Raw genomic sequence first — 21,186 nt, 5'->3', positions numbered from 1 at the left:
CTAGCACAATATTATGATTTATGGTGAATTTTTGAAAAAAAACTTTTTCCTTATGTCCGCACGGTAACTCGGCTGAAAATCTCAGAAATTGTTTTGTCACTTTGTCGTAATTTTTGCACCGTCTTATATTAGCAGTTACATAAAGTTTTATGAAAATGTGCGCAATTTCATGTAGAATACAACAAAAATAACGCATGGTTGTAGCTTTTATCAGTTTTGAAATATTTTCAAATAAATCACGATGTGCCCAAATTTCAACCTTTGGTCAACTTTGACTCGACCGAAATGGTCAAAAAACCCAATCGTAAGCTAAAACTCTTACATTCCAGTAACATTCAATCATTTACCTCCATTTTGCAACAAACGAAAAGTCTCTAGCACAATATTTCGATTTATGGTGAATTTTTGAAAAAAAAAAACTTTTTCCTTACGTCCGCGCGCGGTAACTCGGCTGAAAATCTCAGAATTTCTTTAGTCACTTTGTCGTAATTTTCGCACCGTTTTCTATTAGGCGTTACATAAAGTGTTATGCATGAAAATGTACGCAATTTCATCTAAAATACAATAAAAAATAACTCATGTTTGTAGCTTTTATCAGTTTTGAAATATTTTCATATAAATCACGATAAGTGCCAAAATTTAAACCTATGGTCAACTTTGACTCAACCGAAATGGTCGAAAAATGCAATTGTAAGCTAAAACTCTTACATTCTAGTAATATTCAATCATTTACCTTAATTTTGCAACAAACGGGAAGTCTTTAGCACAATATTTCGATTTATGGTGAAAAAAAAAAACTTTTTCCTTACCTCCGCGCGCAGTAACTCGGATGAATATATCAGAATTTCTTTAGTCACCTTGTCGTAATTTTTGCACCGTTTTCTATTAAAGTGTTATGCATGAAAAGGTGCGCAATTTCATGCAAAATAGAACAAAAAATAACTCATGGTTGTAGCTTTTATCAGTTTTGAAATATTTTCATATAAATCACGATAAATAGAAAAAATTCGACCTTTGGTCAACTTTAACTCGACCGAAATGGTAAAAAACAGCAATTGTAAGCTAAAACACTTAAAATTCTAGTAATATTCAATCAATTACCTTCATTTTGCAACAAACGCAAAGTCTCCAACACAATATTTCGATTTATGGTGAATTTTTGAAAAAAACTTAGTTTTTAGGTCTGCGCGTTACCCATGCGTCATTTAGTGATAATATTTTTTCTGTGTTGTTTTCATCGTTTTACAATTTGTATACCAAAATCATCGCAATTTAGTGTACAATACAACGAAAAAAATTAACTCATTAGCCGGCATACGACAGACACTTTGGTAAATAGAGGCTTGGCGTTTACGGGATAATGATTATTTTGCATTTTTGGAGTCATATTTCTTCTGCCAGATCAGAGTCATAAGCAACATAACCCTGGATCACTTGTCGTAAACCTGGAAATCATTTCTGCTGAATATAATTGAAAGGCGTTGTAACCTCGGACATCGTAAGCCGAACCCGTTGTAAGCCGGGGACCATTATTTTGAGAGACATTACCAAAACCAAAAAGATGAATGTCTCGAAATTCTTCTGAGCACTCTGACTTAACTGAAAGTCTTAGAATTCCAGTGAGAGTGGTAGCTCCTGTTTCTTACTTTGTAATTCATTGTGTGGTTAATCACATCCGTTATTTTGTCAACAGAAGAACTGACTTTTATCCATACAGGTGCATTGATGAGTTTATTGTCTTCCCTGAGAATCCACATCTCTCCAAAATCAGATCACCCTTCCTTCCTAAATGGGTTCAGTTATTTCATTCAGGTCATTCTGTATAGACGACGAAGCTTTTAGTTTACTACATGCTTTAGCTGCAACATTTTCCTTTGTCTACATTGTCCACGTCATCATTTCTGCCTTAATATTGAAATAATTCTTTTGGTTGTATCAACATTGACTGTTGTGTTGCTAGGAACTTTAGTGGTTCGCATCAAGATTAGGCTTACAAACATAAGTTTTTATCCAGAAATTGCCAGTGGTATTAGCTGTTACCATTACATGTTTAAACCTATTATGTTATATAATCTCTAAAGTGAGTTTTTGCCCTTTGCAGACCTATTCCAGAGAGCATTCTTTCTCACAACAATGAGTCGCAGTTGATGAAAAGGCTTAGTGTTCCTACCTTGCTTACCATCCCCTCCATTCAAGTGGAGAAGTAGCAGCCACCCACATTTCAAAGTTTAAATATCTGCAAATGTCAATCTTCTGCAAGCCTTGTTTTGGCTTATAATATCTTCTAAGACAATGGAAGGTTTCTTTACTTCTTTCTACTGTACCTTGATTCCCAACAAAATCCAAATGACTTACCTAACCACTACACTGTTAGTGCTGTGTTGACTGTTCTGTTAGGATGCTCACACTAAGGGAGACATTATTACGCTTGACAAATTTTTCCTTCTTCACAGCCTACCACCAAGATGGCCAAGATTATTGGAAATAGGCTTTGGGGTTTAGGAGATAATCTGTAAAATTGCAGCGCTCATACAAGACAATATTTTGACCTCAAGACAGATACCTCAAGGGACTGAGTCTCATCAGTCCTCTTCAGGGTCTTAGAATTTATTCCATCAGTGACATTGCAATAACAGCAGCTATTCTCTGAGCTCTTTTCAACTTGGTATTGTTGAACCATAGTTGACAGCTTTGTTAATATTTTGCTTTATTTTTTTCAGTATCATTTCTATGCCATCACCACCAAACTGTATGGAAGGATTCGCCTGTGCTGGAAGAGCACTGAAAGCATAAAACAATGCCATAACTATCAGCAGCACAAGCATTCTTTAAAGTGAACAACTTAACTGAATGAGCCTTTCCTTTTGTCTCCTGCTGACAAAAACAGCATTTATCCCTGATAATTTTCTAATGTGGCTTTGTTTTTCTTGCCAATATTAATATTTTTGTTTTGTTATCCAATGGTTTATGCTGAAAGTTTATTGATGAGTCAATGAGGGCAAGAGTGATCTGACACGTAGATGTGGAAACACTGCAGTGCTGAAGGCCTTTTAAACCTATCAAGCCAAATATCAGCAGAATGCAGTATTGCAATGCAGGAGTTTACAAACCCACCATACACATCTTGAGAGAAGCAAGGATGAACAGACACTAAGCTGATCTGACAAGTTCAGTTCAAAACTCCCTTTTCTTTTCAGTCTTTTCACCGAGGTACATCATTATGGCTCCAAATGGTGCTCAATTATGTGTAAGTGGTTAAACTGGACAAAGAATCATCCATCAAATGACTGACAGATAGGTTAAGGCAGTGTACGTGGAGAAAACTCCTGTCAAGGTCACCCCTGATTGAACCACTAATTCTACTCTTCTCCTTATTTTTTCCATGGGTCTCTACAACTTGAGATATACCTGCCTTTTCTCAGTCCTCTTTGAAGCCAGGTGTCTCCCAAAATCTGGAAGGCCACAGCTGGCTCACATAATGCCTGAACATGTTGGAGATGCCATCCTCGAAAAAGGTTCAGTACTCCACAGAATACCACAGAAGCTTTGATAAAGATGGTGTAATAGCACATTTATAACTCCACTCCCGTTGTCTTTGCCAGACGAACACAAGCCATTCATAAAAACAAATTTGAGAACATCATAGCCCTCATTGCAATTGGCAGCTTTGTTTTGTAATGAGGAGGAGTATATAAGTGACAATTTATCACTACAATAACCAATGAAATGAAGAAATGGGATTCCACAATAGTTAAATCACAAAGGCTACATTGGAGGAATCTTTCCATAACACTACACCAATTGGGGAAGATATTGATCTCCTTGTCATCTTCCTTTACTAAGAATGGTTGTAGAGTAAGAGGTTGTACTTCAAACAAGAAAGTCCAAAGCTGAAAACTGTTAATATAGAAGTCTTACCTGCCATCAATTATTACTAATCTAAACCTTGACTGGCTGTGATTCAATATAATTAATCTTATGTGTTGGCAAAGAGATTCTTCCTGCCTTTAAAATAAAAAGAAAAATAGAAGCCTTTCAAATACGTGCCAAAGCATTCAATATCCCTAATTAAACAACAGGTTTTATTAATGAACAAGAATGCTAAGTCATGGTTGTGCTCTGTGTCAGCAAATACACAGGTTACAATGGCTTCTCCAAAAAAGATGTCCTTGCTTTGTTGACTGTCATGGCAAAGTTTGTTTGTTTGTTTGTATGGTGTTTTTACATTGCATGAGACCAGTGGTTATTCAACAACGGAACCAATGGCTTTACTGACTTCCAAACCACATCGAGAGTGAACTTCTGTCACCAGGAATACACGTCTCTCACACCTCAATAGAATGCCCGAGAATCGAACTCACCAAGGTGGCAGGCCAAGACCATACCGATCACGCCAATGAGGCACTTGTCATGCCTGAGCGTTCTATCACCTCAAGCTACAAAAGCTTTAAAGTTCCAGCATGCAATAGATCATGGTCTGGATGGACGACGACAACATTATGGGTACTGGATCACCTTGAGGTGGAAGTGGGTAGAACCTCCAGAAATTACTAGTTCTCTTCATCTAGGTTATTTCAAGAATTAATCTTGCTCCAACAGACTCTTGAAAGTCATTCATTCCAACATTTCTGATGCCTTTATAACACTATGCAGCTCTTGCAAGAACTTTGGACTAGAGTGGTACCTCGGTTTTCATACATAATCTGTTCCGGAACCTCCAACAATATCTGGAACGTACGAAAACTGAAGCAATAATTCCCATAATGAATAATGTGAAGAGCATTAATGTGTTCCAGACCCCCAAAAATATTTTTAAAAAATACATATTACAGTGAATAAACAGTTTTACATACAGAAAACAATGGGAAATAATCATAAATGAACAATGAAATGAATAATGAACATTTAACATCACTTACCTTCATGGTAGACTCTTGCTAGCGTATGGAAGACGGAGAGGAGGGGGGAGGGAGGAGGAGAGGTTGCTGTTTGGAAGGCGAATCCCCTTCCAGAAAGACTTCAGGTATCATGAACTTATCTGGGGTTACTTCTCTACCTTTTTAGTGGCACTATCTGAGGTTACTTCCCCACTTCGTATTTTACTGACACTAGGACCACTAGGCCCCTGCTGAATAACAAAACAGTCCAGACATTTGTTTCAGACATCTCTTAAATATCTGCCTAAAATGATACAAAGCATTATCATTAAACATGTTAGAGACACAGATTACAAAGTCTTTGTTAGGATGGTATGTCTCAAAAAAAATTTGGATATCACTCCACTTTCTTCAATCACTGAAGTAGGCACAGTATCCCCTCTCTCTTCCTCCTCCTCCTCCTCCTCCTTGGATTCCTCATCTGCCATCTGTTGCTGTTCCTGCTGAAGGTCTTGCAGCTCCTCCGTGGTTAGCTCTCCCTTGTGGGCATCCACTAACTCTTCCACATCCTCACATCCAACCCCATAGACTTCCCCAGAGACACAATAGATGCCACAACAGGCGTAGGGTCGTTAGGGTCAGCCTCAAACCCTTCAAAATCCTTCTTGAGGTAACACTAGCTAAGGCTAGAGTTCATTGCACTGGAAGTCACTCCCTGCCAAGCCTTAGCTATAGGCTGATGCAGTTGAAGATATTGAAGTGAGCCTTCCAGAACTCTCTTAGGGTCAATTCAGTGTCTGAGGTCACTTCAAAGCACCTTTGAAATAGTGCCTTGGTGTAGTTTCTTGAAATTTGAAATGATCTGTTGTTCCATGGGCAGAATGAGAGGAGTGGTATTAGGGGGCAAGAACTTCACTGTGATGAATTAAAATTCATCCAGCAACAGGTCTTCCAAGCCAGGAGGATGTGCAGGAGCATTGTCCATTACCAGGAGGCAGTTGAGGGGCAACTGATTTTCTTGCAGGTATTTTCTCACACTCAGGCCAAACACTTCATTGACTGAAACAACAAAAACTTGTCTCATGACCCATGCCTTTTTATTGGCCTTCCACATCACAGGCAATTGATTCTTTATGACAATGTTTTTCTTGAACACTCGGGGAGTTTCAGAGTGATACACAAGTTGGAGTTTGATTTTTAAATCCCCATTGACATTCCCACAGATCAAGTGGTAGCCTATCCTTCATAGGCTTGTGCCCTGGCAATGAACTTTTCTCCTGCATGGTGTAGGTCCATTTTGGCATTTTTTCCCAAAACAGGCCTGTCTTGTCACAACTGAAGACCTGTTGTGGGAGGAATCCTTCAACCTCAAAATACTCTCTGAATTCACCAACGAATTCTTTGGCGGCATGCTTATCTGAGCTTGCAGCCTCTCCAAGCTGGCCTTGAGATCACCAAGAGCATCACTAGTTGTTGGCATTTTCTTACTTAAATCAGCATGCAACATCCTAGCTTTCATACAAATGATTGCTTCGGAAACACTACCCCCCCACTAACTATTTTTCATTGATCCACCCCAACAGCTTCTCAACATAGAATATGGACTGGGATCCATTGGAAAACCTTTGGTGTCCATTTCTTAGGGGCTTCAACAATATAATGACTCGCCTGCTCAGACAAAGACACTGCAATGGCGCACTTGGCTATAAATTAATTATTTATGTACAACAGGTTTTGAACCAAATTATTTCATGGTTAAATTGTCATGTTAAATTCACATCACAGGTTCATTGTCACTGGTCAATCCACCAATTTCACTGACAAAAAAAGTTTAATTTTACAAGTTATGTTGACAGCCATATTAGAAAATGGCCGCTTTAATAGTATACATAGTTCATGTGGAGAATTTGTGGCTTCTAGCCTCTGCAATGTACCGTACTCAAAGAATAATTTAATTTTCCAAGTGCTGGGACCTATGAGGCCATTCAGCGTTGAAAGGAAAACAGAGTAGAAGGTTACAAAGGTATAACAGGAAGAAAACCTCGCAGTTGCACTATGAAACAATTGTTAGAAGACGGTGGAAAGTAAGATGGAAGAAAGAGGTTGCAGCTAGGGGTCGAAAGGACACTGCAAAGAACATCCAAGTAATGACTACAATACAGGCATGAAAGTGCACTGACAGCACCAACTCCCTACAGGATATAATACTTTTCTTGCTGGATCAGGTTTCTCTTAGAAAAAATTCAATTTCACAAAAATCAGTGTGCATTCCCATCAGCTGTTGATATGGAGGATCCACCATTCATGTGGGCCTCATTGTGTCCAACCATAACATGCACTACACTGCTAAATTTTTTGGAAATTACAAAAATGGTTTATATTTTTTTTTTCTTGCAAGGTAGGGTTGTTAACATTGCACTGTTTTATATTTGGCCGGTTAGGACCGACATATCTTTTGCAATATCAATGGTATTTCAACCTGTAAACCCATCATGAAATATAGATAAAGGCTAATCTACCCATAACTTAATGATTAGGTCTGAGAATTAGTTTCAAATCATGACATGAAAGAATCACATTATAAGGAGATTCATTCTCATAATTCAATATAAGCGGCCCCTGGTGTCAGGGTTAGAGAGAGAGAGAGAGAGAGAGAGAGAGAGAGAGAGAGAGAAAGTCACCTTTCTCAGAATACTAACATTTCCTCCATCTCTCTATTTATCATTTTTAGTTATTAAATAAGTTATAAAAGCAAAAGAGAAGGATATCGTTAGCAGTGTTATATAAGAACTTAACGCAAACAGTTGTTTTGCTTCAACAACCAAACTGAATCTGATAATAACAATGTTTTGGCTTTAATTTCAGCCATCGTATGATATTAAAAAATTACTGTTATGTTACAAATGACGTTAATTAAGTAAAACAAGACATATTTTTTTTACGTTACGTATACCTTTATTTGGTATGGAGAAAATATTAGCAAGGAAATAGAGTACAGCTAAAGTTAAGCTGCAGTCGTAGCTGAAGCTGAGAAAAATAAATGTTCACACTGCTAATGACTACAAATTATTGTGCATCAGCAACATGGATGCAACTCCACGGCAAACAGTGGAGAAAAAAGTATTTTAATAAAAAATACTGGCCATAAAAGAGTACATTTTACTGTTGTTTTCACGCAGATAGAAGATAAATACGTAAATCTCGCATTATTATGAAATAGGATGAAAATAGCGAATGGAATCTGTTTTTTACACTTAAAAAACAGTCCCTACACCATCTATTAATGAAAAAATAAACTAGTTCACAGCAAGATGTATTTAAGTCATGTTTCAACTTAAACACACTTCATATAACGAAAAATAACTTTGTCCCATGTGAATAGAGCGAGCCAAGGAAAAGATGCATATTCGTTATGTTTGTATTTTGTGATGCTGTCTCGGCATTCGGCCTAAACCATTGACAACCAGACAACGGTGCTATACCTTACAGAGGGTAAAACCCAGATATGAATATATTGAACACGCGCCATAAAACAGAAATGCTGGTAACTAATACCAACGGTAACTGGGATCTGCCTGTACTTGGATGCAATTATCACCACCTAATTATAAACAATAGAAAACTGAATCATGGTACGAATTGTAGTAATAGTACTAGAAGAAAAATTAGTAGTAGTTTTAATAGTATATAGTAATGTACGAAGTAGCGGGAATTACCTTTTAAAAGGGCTCTTTATTGAGAGAGCCTCCTCTCATCATGAATGTATGAGCAAATGCAATAATCAATGGTGAAGCTCCTCACCTGCCAATAAGAGGATGTAGATGCACTTCAAGATGAGCAACTGACGGTTGAAGAGGTCATTGAGAAAATCTCTGATTCCTTCAAAGGGAGACATTGCTCTCTGGTCCCTTCTCCAGTAATTTCTGGAAGAATAAATCCCCTTCTGTAAGAACTGCTGTTATTAAATGAATCACGAAAGTGGAATGACAAGGCATAGACCATCAAGTACGAACATTTGCCTTTCTGTTAAAATTGAGAGAGAGAGAGAGATGAGAGAGAGAGAGAGAGAGAGAGAGGGACCTTACCTTACCTTACAGACTTTACATCTTGTTCGGGTTGCCCGGTTCCCGGCCCTCAGTGTGAGGCACCTGCTAGTGTCTACCAGAGAGTTGCTAGTGCATCTTCCGGTATATTTGACATCTTCCAATCTTGGATGGTCTGGGATGCAGCTTAGATATTCTTCGAGCTTATTCTTAAACACATCTACGCTCACTCCTGATATATTCCTCAGATGAGCTGGCAACGCATTGAATAGACACTGCATTGTCGATGCTGGTGCGTACTGGATTAATGTCTTGTGTGCTTTCCTTCTTTTTTCTGGTATTGTTTTGGGCACTATTAATCTACCTCTGCTTGCTCTTTCTGATATTTTTAGCTCCATGATGTTTTCGACAATTTTGTTTTTTTCTATCTGTTTCCATGCCTGAATTATCATTGTTGCTGTTCTCTTCTCCTTTCTAGACTATATAATTTTAAGGATTGTAGTCTTTCCCAGTAGTCAAGATCCTTAACTTCTTCTATTCTAACTGTAAAGGATCTTTGTACACTCTCTATTTGTGCCTATCCTTTTGATAGTGTGGGTACCATATCATATTGCAATATTCATGTGGACTACGAACATATGTTTTATAAAGCATAATCATGTGTTCAGCTTTTCTTGTTTTGAAGTGCCGTAGCAACATTCCCATTTTTATTTTGCTTTACATTTACCAATAGAATTGCTATTTGATCATTGCAACATGTTCCTATTCATCATCACACCAGGTCTTTAACTGCTTCCTTATTTGTGATTGTCTCATTATTAGGTCCCCTATATGTATATAGCTTTCCTTCTCGGTCTCCATAATTTATTGATTCAAATTTATCAGAGTTAATACCATCCTATTTACCTCTGCCCAATCATATGCCTCTGTTAAGGTCTCTTTGTACGCGTTCCTATCTTCCATCACAAGTAATTTTTCTACTTATTCTTGTGTCATCGGCGAAACTACTCACTACCGAGTCCTTAACATTACTGCCTATGTCTGCAATCATAATAACAAACAGTATGCAGCTAACACCATACCTTGTGGCACACCGGAAATTACCTTAGCTTCATCCGATTTCTCATCGTTTGCAATAACTATCTATGTTCTATTGTGTAAAAATTTCTTTTAACCATCTTCCTACTTTATCCACTATATTATGTTTTCTTAATTTTCTTCGCTAATATATTATGATCTATCTTGTCAAAACCTTTTGCAAAGTCTAGATGAACCACATCTGTTTCATTTCTGCTTTTATATTTTTGTATATGTTCTCACGGTGGACTAACAGTTGGGTTTGTGTACTTTTTCCGGGTACAAAACCAGTTGTCCTATATTAAAGAAATTATTTTTTATTAAATGTTTCATAATATTTTTTTTATTACCCTTTCATATACTTTCATAATATGTGATGTTAGACTCTTGATCCACTTTTGAAAGTAGGGGTAATATATGCTAATTTGTGCTCATCATAAATCTTGCCTGTATCTACAACTTTGTCTTAATAATATTGCAAGTGGCTTTGCGTTAGAATGAACTACTTCCTTTAATAAAATAGCAGGTACCCATCAGGCCCTGCTGCAGCTCCATTTTTAATTTCATTAATAGCCTGCACAATATCAGCTTCATTAATATAAATGTCTGCTAAATATTCACTATTTTCATCCCTTACTGCTATATCTTATCTTCATTATCAATTCTTGGGGTGAATTCTCTCTTATATCGTTCTGGCAATATGTTGCATATTTCCCTTTTTTCATTCATTAATCTCCCATCAATTCTTAGAGGGCCTATTTCTATTCTTCTTTTATTCATCTTTTTCACATACGAGTACAATAGTTTGTGGTTTTGCTTGATATTTACTAGGGTTTTTTTTCTTCCAAGTCCCTTTTTTTTATTTTCTTTTGATTGTATAATCTTTTGTTCTGCATTTTCTATCTTACTTTTTAGTTCGATAACTTTCCACGCATTTTTTTCTTTTGCAAGACCTTTTTTCCACTTCTGAATTTTCTGGAACAAGATCCTTCTGTCTCTTGGTATGCCTGACTGATGTTTACTTATTTTCGTCTTCGGTATATATTTATCCACTATTTTTCTCTAATATTTTATATAATATCTCCGTATTTACCTTTATATCATCACATACGAAAATGTTATCCCAATCTTTGCTTAATTCTCATTTATTCTGGACCATTTTATATTTTTACTGTAGAAGTTGTATTTTCCATATCCTTCCCACTTTTTCATTTCTTGCTTATCTCTGTTTTCACTTACTTTGGAATGGACTGTTTAAATTCTGACATACTCGCATTCTAAACTATTATTTCTTAACATAATTCACCTCGCTCACAAATACTAGGTCTAAAGTATTTTCCTGTCTTTGTTGGCAGGTGATTTATTTGTTGAATGTTGTATTCTAGTAGCATATCTAATAGTTTTTCGAATTGCTCTTATCTTCTGCACTACTATTACTCTTCTTTTTTTATATGTATAAATACAACCACAATCTCCTATTCGTTCTTTCCAGTCTACGAAAGGAAAGTTAAAGTCTCCGGATAGGAGAATAGTCCTGTCCTTGTGATTTCTACATATATCTCCAATTTTTTCTATTATTGTCTCAAACTCTGTAGTATTAGGGGTCTATATATTACTATGTTCATTAATTTTTCAGATTCAAATTCCACCGCTATTAGTTCACATTCTGAGTTACTATATTTCTCATATATTTTTCCTTCTTTTTTTGTCTTTCCCATATATTGCGGTTCCCCCTGATTCCTATTTTTTTCTATCTGATCTATAAGTTTGGAACCCTTTTATTTGATCGTCATTACCAGTCTCTTGGGAATACCAGGGTCACTTATATTCATTATATCTATTTGCTTTTCAATTTGGGTTAGTTTCTTCTAAGTACTCTATTTTTCTTTTTGAGTTACTCGTAACTAAACCCTGCGCATTCATCACTATGATGGTTTGCATGTTATCTCCTTCATTTAATATGGGTAATAATAAGGATTTTCCCACGTCTCTTTCCTGTTTTGGTATGTTGTTTTTTCTTCGTTTCCAGAAATTCTGACATTAAAAAATCCAACTTTTCCATAAAATTTGATCTTCCTTCATTATAATTATTCATTTTGTGTCTGAATCTGCAATTTTCTCCATATGTGCAATATCCCCTAGCGTCGTACATACAGTATTTGTCTCTTGAGCTGTAGTATCTTGGAGCTGAGGCTTGGAAACTTAATTTGACGGACACTCCATATTCGCGGGATGAGGGCTTGCCTTTTTTTCCGTTGACCTCATATACTTTGTTCCTCCTTCTTTATTTGTTCTTTTCCTAATTTCGGATTTTATTATTTAAATTGATTAATTTAATTTCATTTTGATGTTCATGGATTACCAGGGTGCAATATTTACAATTTTTTTGTCGAAAAAAAAACAAAAACGTGGGAAAAAACTTTACAAAATCCTTCTCCTTCTTGTAGGTTTTTGCATATTTTTGGGGATGTAGATCTCTGCAATTATCATAATAGGTCAGAAGAGAGAGAGAAACGGAGAGAGAAGAGGCGAGTGTGATGAGAGAGGAGAAGAGAGAGAGAGAGAGGAGCGAGAGAGGTGGAGTGGAGAGAGGAAGGAGGGAGAGAGAGAGAGAGGAATTTACCAAATGCGTGTTTAACATTACAGAAATTTATAAATGTATGTTTAAAATTTTCAGTACTTTGTTGATAAGGACGGTACTATTATACCATTACAATTCTATTTCATTACCAGTTACTTATAACTTCTATTAATCTGTTTACAAATCTGTTCATTGCTATTTGTTACACATTTTCAGTTTACAGCAATCCCCCATTTCGACTCGTTCCACATAAAATTTACGCACATGAAGAACAGGAACAAACCGCAATGTGTATCCACAATATATGTTTTCCTCTATCACTGGTCCTGCGCTATGATCTGGGTCTGCACTCTCGACCTCATATAATACCGTCAGTTTTGACACTTCCCCATCTCTCTCAATTAATACATATGTTTTTAAATAATAAAGGATAATTTCAAGGTTACCAAGGCATCACATTGTTGCATAAGGAGTTCATAGACAAACTGAAGATGCTTGAGGAAATCCTTACTCATTTGAATGTTGACTCACCTATTACATCTAGTTTGATATCTCTACAATGACTTCAATGCTATAAATGAACATTTTGGCGATGAGAAAATACTTTTTTTTACTGTAGTCTCAAACAAATCTGGCATTTATGAATCCTGTTTTGTTTATATAAAAAAATTTCTCGGCGCAAAGTACAACTTACCGCATTCCCATGATGACGTAGCATAGAAAACACGATGCAAAACGCTGGGATGATTAAAAAATACTTTACCACATCCAAGAATGACAAACTGGCGAAGAGACAAAACACTTTAGTAATCCCACATTTGGATACAGACAATGCCATATTTACAACACACCCACAACGTTAGGCCTACCTGATTAGAGAAGCGAGAATTTACAGGACGACAGAAATGGCAAACAGATTCTGGCTCCAGGCTGTACGAAAGTGAGACACTGGGCTCCTGCTAATGAAAACCCTTGAGCCAGGGCACTTAACAACTGATTGTCGTCAGTGGATCACTTAAAGACCTCTTCCACCGCTTCCTGTCTGTTTAAGCGTAGGCACATTTAGGTTATGTTGTCCATTTAGTGTCGGTTTAATGCGGTGGACTTAAGGAAGTCATTATAACCTCACTTTTACTTATTTAGTGCGCGTACATTAATTCTGTCTGTTAGTGACTGTGATATCAAACTGGAGAAATTGCAATCTATAATAATAATAAATTCAGAATGGATCTTCTTTGTCCTCCCCTGGGTGACAGTAGGGAAGATACGACACAGCCACCCACCCCCTGCAAACAGGTTTGTCGGCCATGGGTGGGGGCGGGGGTAAATAGGGAAATAGGAGGGTAGGAATGGAATGGAATGGAATATGGAATTTAGGCTTGAAGCCAAGCACTGGAATCCAAGGGATTATTCCGCACTGTAATGAATTTAGTTTGCGATCTACATCAGTGAATTTTATGGAGTGAATAAATAAAATAATAAATTATTTTAAAACTATGGTAAAAATTGATATTTGGTAAGAACTGATATCCTCCATAAAAAAATTAAAACCTTGAATTTAGGATATGCATATAACTTTTAGTGTAAAACAGTAAAAAATAAAAAATACATACATAAAAATACTTATATACACAACTACAAGTGTATATACTATATGGCAATGTACCAAGAGGTCAGACATCAAATTTCATTATAGACGTTAATGCCTATAAGGAATGCCACAATGTTATTAACATCTACACTACGACCAAGCAGTTCTGCTATATCCCTGCCCACTAACCCATGTCTTTGCCGTGCTGCAGCATACCTACGGTAAGAAGAGAGTCAAACTGTTTAGTACAGATTGGTGCAGCTTCCCCATCTAAAAGGAATCTGTGGGTTAATTGAGTGTGGCCGATTCTCAGACGACATATGTATTACAATTTCTACCCTACGGTTTTGTTGGAATCCAGATGCCCAATGTTCAATACTTTGTCTGATCTTCCTGTACTTTTTATTGTTGGTCAGAAGGGGAGAAGACCGACGTGCTTGCCATTTATTTTTGATATATGAACGAATAGTCTATTTCATGTCAGTAGCCGAAATATGGTGGAATAGAATGTCATCTTCAGTAATGACATCTCTTGCTTCATAGTCAGCAAGTTCGTTACCAGCAATACCTCCATGGGTAGAGACCCAGCAAAAATGGACTACTTACTAATTTGAATTTGGAAGAAATCCTATGCAACTATTCTTGAATATATTGAATAATTGGATGTTTAGGGTGCACTATAAGAATCTGAGTATATGGTGAAATCATTACCCTGTAGAGTAGAAACAATTTCAAGAGATTTGGCTAATGCAGTTAATTCGGCTGTAAAAATAGAGGCATTATTAGAAAGTCTGCCCACATATCAACTATTACCATGAACAACAGCACAACCAACACCATTTGATGTTTTTGATCCATCAGTGAATAATTTAACAGATCCCGAATGATCAAGAAAGCGAGCCTTCACTTCCTTGACATTAACTGATTTTTTAATAGCAGCTTTTTGACAGACCGATGGTTCTGGGGTCAACCAAGGAGGCAACTTAGAGCACCTTAATCTTTTGGTTTTTAAAAGACACATTGTCAACTGTAGCATTAATTCTTACATGAAAAGGTTTGGATGCTCTAGCATTTGCAAACTGATGAGAGTCGCTTTTGTTAAGAATGGATGCTGTAGGGTTTTCAGGGGAACCTCTAAATTTCAACATACTATGCCGCAATTCCCAGTTCCTCTCGACATAAATCAGTATATAAGCTTTCAACTGGTGATGTCTTAAATGCACCAGAGCATATCCTTAGACCAGCATGATGAACTACATCCAACTCCTTAAGTTTGCTTGTACTTGCTGAAGAGTAGACTTGGCAGCCATACTCAAGCTTAGATTTGCATAAAGTGTCATATAATCGTAAAAGTGACTTCTTATCAGCACCACAGTTAAAACCTGAGACTACTTTTAAAATGTTAAGGGATTTCTTTACCTTAATTTTCAAGGAGTCAATATCACTAGCCCATGTTAGCTTCTTATCAAAAATCATCCTTAAAAACTTCACCTCCTCCTCATATGGCATTAGTGTGTCTTTCAGCTTAATATTTGGGATGGTTTCCTTTCGAGTACTTCTAGAAAAACGAACTGCCACTGTTCTGGAAGGGGAGAAGTGAAAGCCATTGTCATCAGCGCAATTGCTGATTGCATTAACTGACTTTTGCAGGAAATTACACGCTGCAATAGCATCATAACTTGACATACATAGCAAGGTCATCTACAAATAAAGATGCCTTTATTGGAGATGACACATTAATGATGCTGCTTATAGCTGCAGCAAATAAGGTGACACTCAATACATTACCTTGTGGGACACCTTCCTCCAGCTCAAAAGCATCAGACAAGTTATTTCCAACTCTAACTTTAATATACCTATCACTTAGAAAGAATATAATGAAATTTAACATATTACCTTGTATTTCCATGTCATGAAGCTGTTTAATAATACCAAAACACCAAGTGGTGTCATACGCTTCTCTGAGATCAAAGAATACTCCAATAGTCTGACTGCATTTTGAGGAACCTAGCTGAATTTGGGATGATAAATCTTATTAGATGCCACATTAGTCTAGAATTCACCATTTTCTCAAACAATTTGCACACACAACTTGTAAGCGATATTGGCCGATTAGCTTGTAGGAAGATGTGGATCTTTCAATGGTTTCTTAATGGGAACAACAACTGCAATCTTCCAAGAAAGGGAAGGAATACCAGTTTCCCATATTTTGCTAAATATTTTAAGAAGATATAGCAGAATCATGCTATAAAGTTATCATTCCTGGGGGAAGTGGGTTCAGATGATGATAGAGCATCCCTTAATTCCCTTAAAGTTAACTTGGCATTATTAGATTCACAATTCAATGGAGGGTAGGGGAGACATCCACCACCTTCCTACAAACTTGTTTGTCTCTCCCAAGTGAGGGCAGGGTAGATAGGGAGGTAGCAGTGCTGGGTTGCAGCTTACGCATCATATACCAACAAGGTCGTTTATATATATATATATATATATATATATATATATATATATATATATATATATATATATATATATATATATATATATATATTAGCCAACTACCTTAAGGTGTTCAATACTCAGACGTTTTCTTGAACTTTGAAAAAATCGCAGAAAGAGAGAGCTATCATTAAGTACTACTGTGAAACTGACTGAAAGGCTCAATATCTGTCTTCAGATAATTTAAGTCCTTGGATTTTTGTTTGTTTGTATATCTGTCCACAATCATGTTATAAAGAATTCTCCTATACTACTATACTACTGAAAAACTGAACAGTATGGTGCAAGGTGATAACCTAAACTTTAGTAGATTTTACTTTGCACCTTACTCTTAAGATCATTGCTACTTCCTCGGCCATGTTGATTCACATAAGGGTAATTCTAACAGATACAGGACATAAACTAAGATGCAGTACTTACTTCTACAATTTACCCCTCGGCCTTCCTTTCCATGAATCATTTGATGTAGCCAAATTTTCTTGCAACAACCAAGATCAATCTGTGTCACCTAACACTAACATAACACCGCCAATTTCATGAAAATTTTGCTGGTAAGAGTTGCAATACCCATTAATACAACAAAGCCCATGATATAGTAAAATTCGAGTGAAACATGATGAAACAAACTATCTCACCCTGCAAAAATAACTTGAATCCTTAGTTAACTAGTCACCATCTTCAACCTCACAGAATGCTTAGAACCTCAATAAATAAATACCAAATAGATCTCTAATGTAATCTCTTCCGAAGGAAGTCAATCATTACTAATCCACATGTATAGATCTCATCAACGTTTCCTTGGTCTCTTATGCCCAGAGGTCACAATGAAAAGGAAATGGACATGGCTTCGACATGTCCTTCACACAACCCGAGAAAATAGTACTAGACAGCGCTGGCTGGGTTCTTATGGGCACCAGAAGTTTGGAAGACCCAAGCCTAGTTGTACGAGAACTGAGAGAAAGGAGGTCAGAGATGTGTGAAGATCTGGTAGATGAACCACAGAGAGATGCGAATGGCTGAATTTCACACAGGCCTTTTAGGGTCTGAGAGGAGGAGATGGTGTTAATGATGATGATGATGATGGTTGAAGCTCAAATGTAATAAGAAAAGAAGGAATGAATAGTCACTTTCCCCAGTTAGTTTTCTGCAATTACCCTTGCCTAGTCTTTGTTATCCTGAAAAGGTCCTAAAAACACACACACACACGATGTGACATATCTTCTGCAAGAAGTGGTCATTAAGAGCAGTACATATAGAAAACTAACATCTACTTGCAAAGAAAGATTCCTGTATCTGAACTGTGCTCAGTTTGAGTTTTATTTCTGGTGGTTAGACGTCAGCAACAGTCCACATCCCCTCCCCCACCTCTTCTCCCAATCACTACATTAAATTCAGGCTGAGCAGCGTATAGAAATGAAAGAAAAATTAATGCACAGCACGAAGCCTTCAAGAATAAAAGATACGAAAGTTGCCGATGGCACAACACAAAATGCACACCTTTTAACCAAATTGTCTGAGCTGAACTTTAAATGGAAAAATGTACTTTACATTTTTCTTTATTGTTAATAAAGGACAACTGAAACAAACAAAAAGCTTATTCTCTTAATACAAAACTTAGTCTAACTTAATACTACTATGACCCCGGAAGAACCTAAACCCGATTCCTTAATATTACAGCAGTCCGAGACCTAAAGCACTTAATACCTAACTCCTAACCCTAAATCTAGTGTTTCCTCCCTAACTATCAGGAGAACCTTAACCTTATTAAAGAACCCTAGTCTAATACTTCAATCTAAATCTACAATCCTCCCATCTTAATACCATCAAAAAGAACCCCTTCCATTACTAGTTTTCCCAACTTTGGTCTTCCAGACTTCATTTTGGAAATCAGCTTGCTAAGCATCAATCTTGTTTAGTTATCTACTATAGCCTTCTTTTGTTTCTTTGTATGGCGCTTTTACATTGCATGGAACCAATGGTTATTCAGCAACGGGTATATCCTTTCTACTAGACAGACTAACCAGTGTTTTCTTTCGCCTTTAATAGCTGTCGAAGTTTATTCGAAGAAAGTATACCAAGACTGGCACCTTTTAGGGTTTAGCATCATATATGGAGGAACAGGAAAAGGGAGTGGCACATAAGTGTTTGTTTCTCCAATCTAGCAGCTTCATTTTCTTTATCCCCTCTCTTCACTTTTACTCTATTTTCAACTACTCCTCTTCTTTAGTCTTTCTTTGACTACTTTCTTACTATCAGGTCATGTAAAAGACCTTTCTTTCTATCAGGTCAGGCAAAAGAGAAGCAAGGCAGCAACTGCAAGTAAATAAAAAAAAGAAAGTCTAAAGGCCTGTCCACACGAGCGGGCCTGATCGGCGTGCTCCGGGGTTGACGGGCAAATTCTGGCCGGTTATTTCACCCGTGAGTGTTGTCCACATGGGTGAGGCGATGGAGAGAGGTGGGCATGCCCGACGATGCCAGTAGTGTGTTCAGTGCCGGTACGATAAACATGGTACCTACCGCAAAGAAGAGGATATTGTTTAGCATGATAATTGCTTTCTGTGTGATGAAAAAGAAGAAAAAGGAGAGAAAATGGTGCAAAGGCTGGCTCAGTAAAAGAAATGTATATGGTTAACGTACGTCTGCCAGGGTCGAAGCTCAAGTCATCGGGCACCACCATGGTGATTTTGCTACAAGACCCATCGGGCAATTTAACGGTTTGCCCGACAAGTGTGCCCATTAGAGGGGAAGTCCGCCGATCAGGCCCGATCGTGTGGACAGGCCTTTATACTTCCACAATGCACATTTGTGAACATATGACAAATTTTTTTTTTTTTTCCAAATCAATCACATTTATACCCTTTACGTATTCAGCCTACCACACTACCCCTTACTAAATTAAAACAAATCTCATTTTTTTCTCTTCAAAATCCCCTTCTTGCCACCCATTCATACTCAAAAACTGGACCTTTAATTCCGGTCCATGGCCTCGCATTCACCACCTCGTCTTCACTGATCCCAACTCCAACTGCACTACTATGAGATTCAGAGCCTTTGGCATAACTTTTTTTTTCCATGCATTTGACAAAGATATTACTTAGCCAAAGTATACTTTACAACTCTACCTAATTTTCAGCAGCAATCTTTATTACTTAGTATATGAAAAAAGTATATTCAAAAGAGTAAAATAAAGCAGCCAAAGCCAGTGGCAGAACGCTCTTCAAAGTTATACGTGACGTAAACACATGACGTCCCGACTCGTCCCACAAGGTGATGACGACAAACAGCTGTCTCTGAAATTCTGAATGAATATTCGTACCCTGTCAAGGCTTCAAATATGGTGACTATGATAGGTCATTGTCCCCATGGCTGCAGGACAGCTTTTGTGATTCGACTTGCACAATTGTTTAGAAGAGAGGAGGCCCATGGCAAACCCTACATAAGCTTGAACAGGTAAATGAATAATAAGACCCTTTTGTGGGTAAGGAGTACACCCAGACATCCAACGATACCAAGTTTTTATCATTGGTCGACTTCCATATGGTGCAGAAAGATAATCATATATCCTTTATAAAGCAACCGTTGTTGATTTCTTAGTAAAATGTAACTTGCGGAACATTAAAATTTGCTTTGAGAAAAAAAAAAAAAAAAAAAAAAAAAAAAAAATAAGTCATGGGATATAGTACATCACTGAATGACCTCTATAGGTCCCAGTGCTTGGCTTGAAGTCTAAATTCTATAATCCAATTCAATCCTATGCAATTGTCTATTAATTACAATGATTGTCACCATCATATTAGGAAAAATATCAAAGGAGTTATGATGAATGCCAGTTTTCTTCACTTGGTTAATTGATTTTTAATTACATAATTTTTCAACGGAGAAATAGTGATAGAAAGTAATTTCTCGGATTACCTGTTGAAACCCTTTTCTTCAAGGATTCTAGTACTCGACCTCGTGCATAAATCCTGTATAGTACTACTGCTACTACCACCACTGCTACGAAGCGTAAACAAGGAGTATTGGTTGTATTTCATTGTTGCCAGAGGTGGAGACTTTCACAAACAGGCAATTATCCATCAAGAAGGAGGCAAGTTAATGACATCTTTAGTTATGTCATTATATCTTCGAAAGACATTCCTCTGAGTTTGCTGGCGATGTCTACAAGAAGTCGGTGTTACTCTTATAATTACTAGAAGTGTGAAACTTTTGTAATACAGAATACAGTAAAAAATTAGGTAGGTATGTAAGATATCCTATGACAAAGTGTCATCTTTGTCAGCTACGTTGATCAAATTTCATTCCGGAAAAACACCAGGAATCTCATAGTAGACTCGCCCAGCCTTGGCTCGTCAGCTTCAACCCCACTAACACCTGACATGGCTTCTATCATCTCTTCTATACTTTCACTCAACTCTACTAGGCTTCGACTCAAGTTATCCAAAACTCCCCCATTCTCACTCTCTACTAACTCTCCCTCATTCACACTTGCTTTTTCAACACTTTCACTCAAAGGAAACT

At 37.1% G+C, this 21,186-nt stretch overlaps 1 protein-coding gene across 4 annotated transcripts in view; it reads right to left on the bottom strand.

Annotated features, from left to right (window-relative positions):
- The window catches only part of LOC135203283 (major facilitator superfamily domain-containing protein 6-like), a 68,005-nt gene extending 54,433 nt beyond the window's left edge, over nt 1–13,572 (bottom strand). For 3 of the 4 annotated variants that reach the window (XM_064233040.1, XM_064233042.1, XM_064233043.1), the window contains exons 1-2: nt 13,273–13,392; nt 8,679–8,800 (exon numbers count right to left, since the gene is read on the bottom strand). In XM_064233040.1, the coding sequence (XP_064089110.1) occupies nt 8,679–8,800; nt 13,273–13,283 (133 nt within the window). In that variant the 5' untranslated portion in view covers nt 13,284–13,392. Of the gene's footprint in view, nt 1–8,678; nt 8,801–13,272; nt 13,393–13,447 lie in introns of those variants that run through there. The other variant, XM_064233041.1, reaches the window with a different exon arrangement.
- Nucleotides 13,573–21,186: the final 7,614 nt, after the last annotated feature.

Source organism: Macrobrachium nipponense, chromosome 36 (genome assembly GCF_015104395.2).
Source record: "Macrobrachium nipponense isolate FS-2020 chromosome 36, ASM1510439v2, whole genome shotgun sequence".
In the NCBI taxonomy this organism is placed as follows: Eukaryota; Metazoa; Arthropoda; class Malacostraca; order Decapoda; family Palaemonidae; genus Macrobrachium; species Macrobrachium nipponense.
The sequence above is the reverse complement of the archived record's forward strand: the minus strand, read 5'-3'. Positions and strand labels throughout refer to the sequence as shown.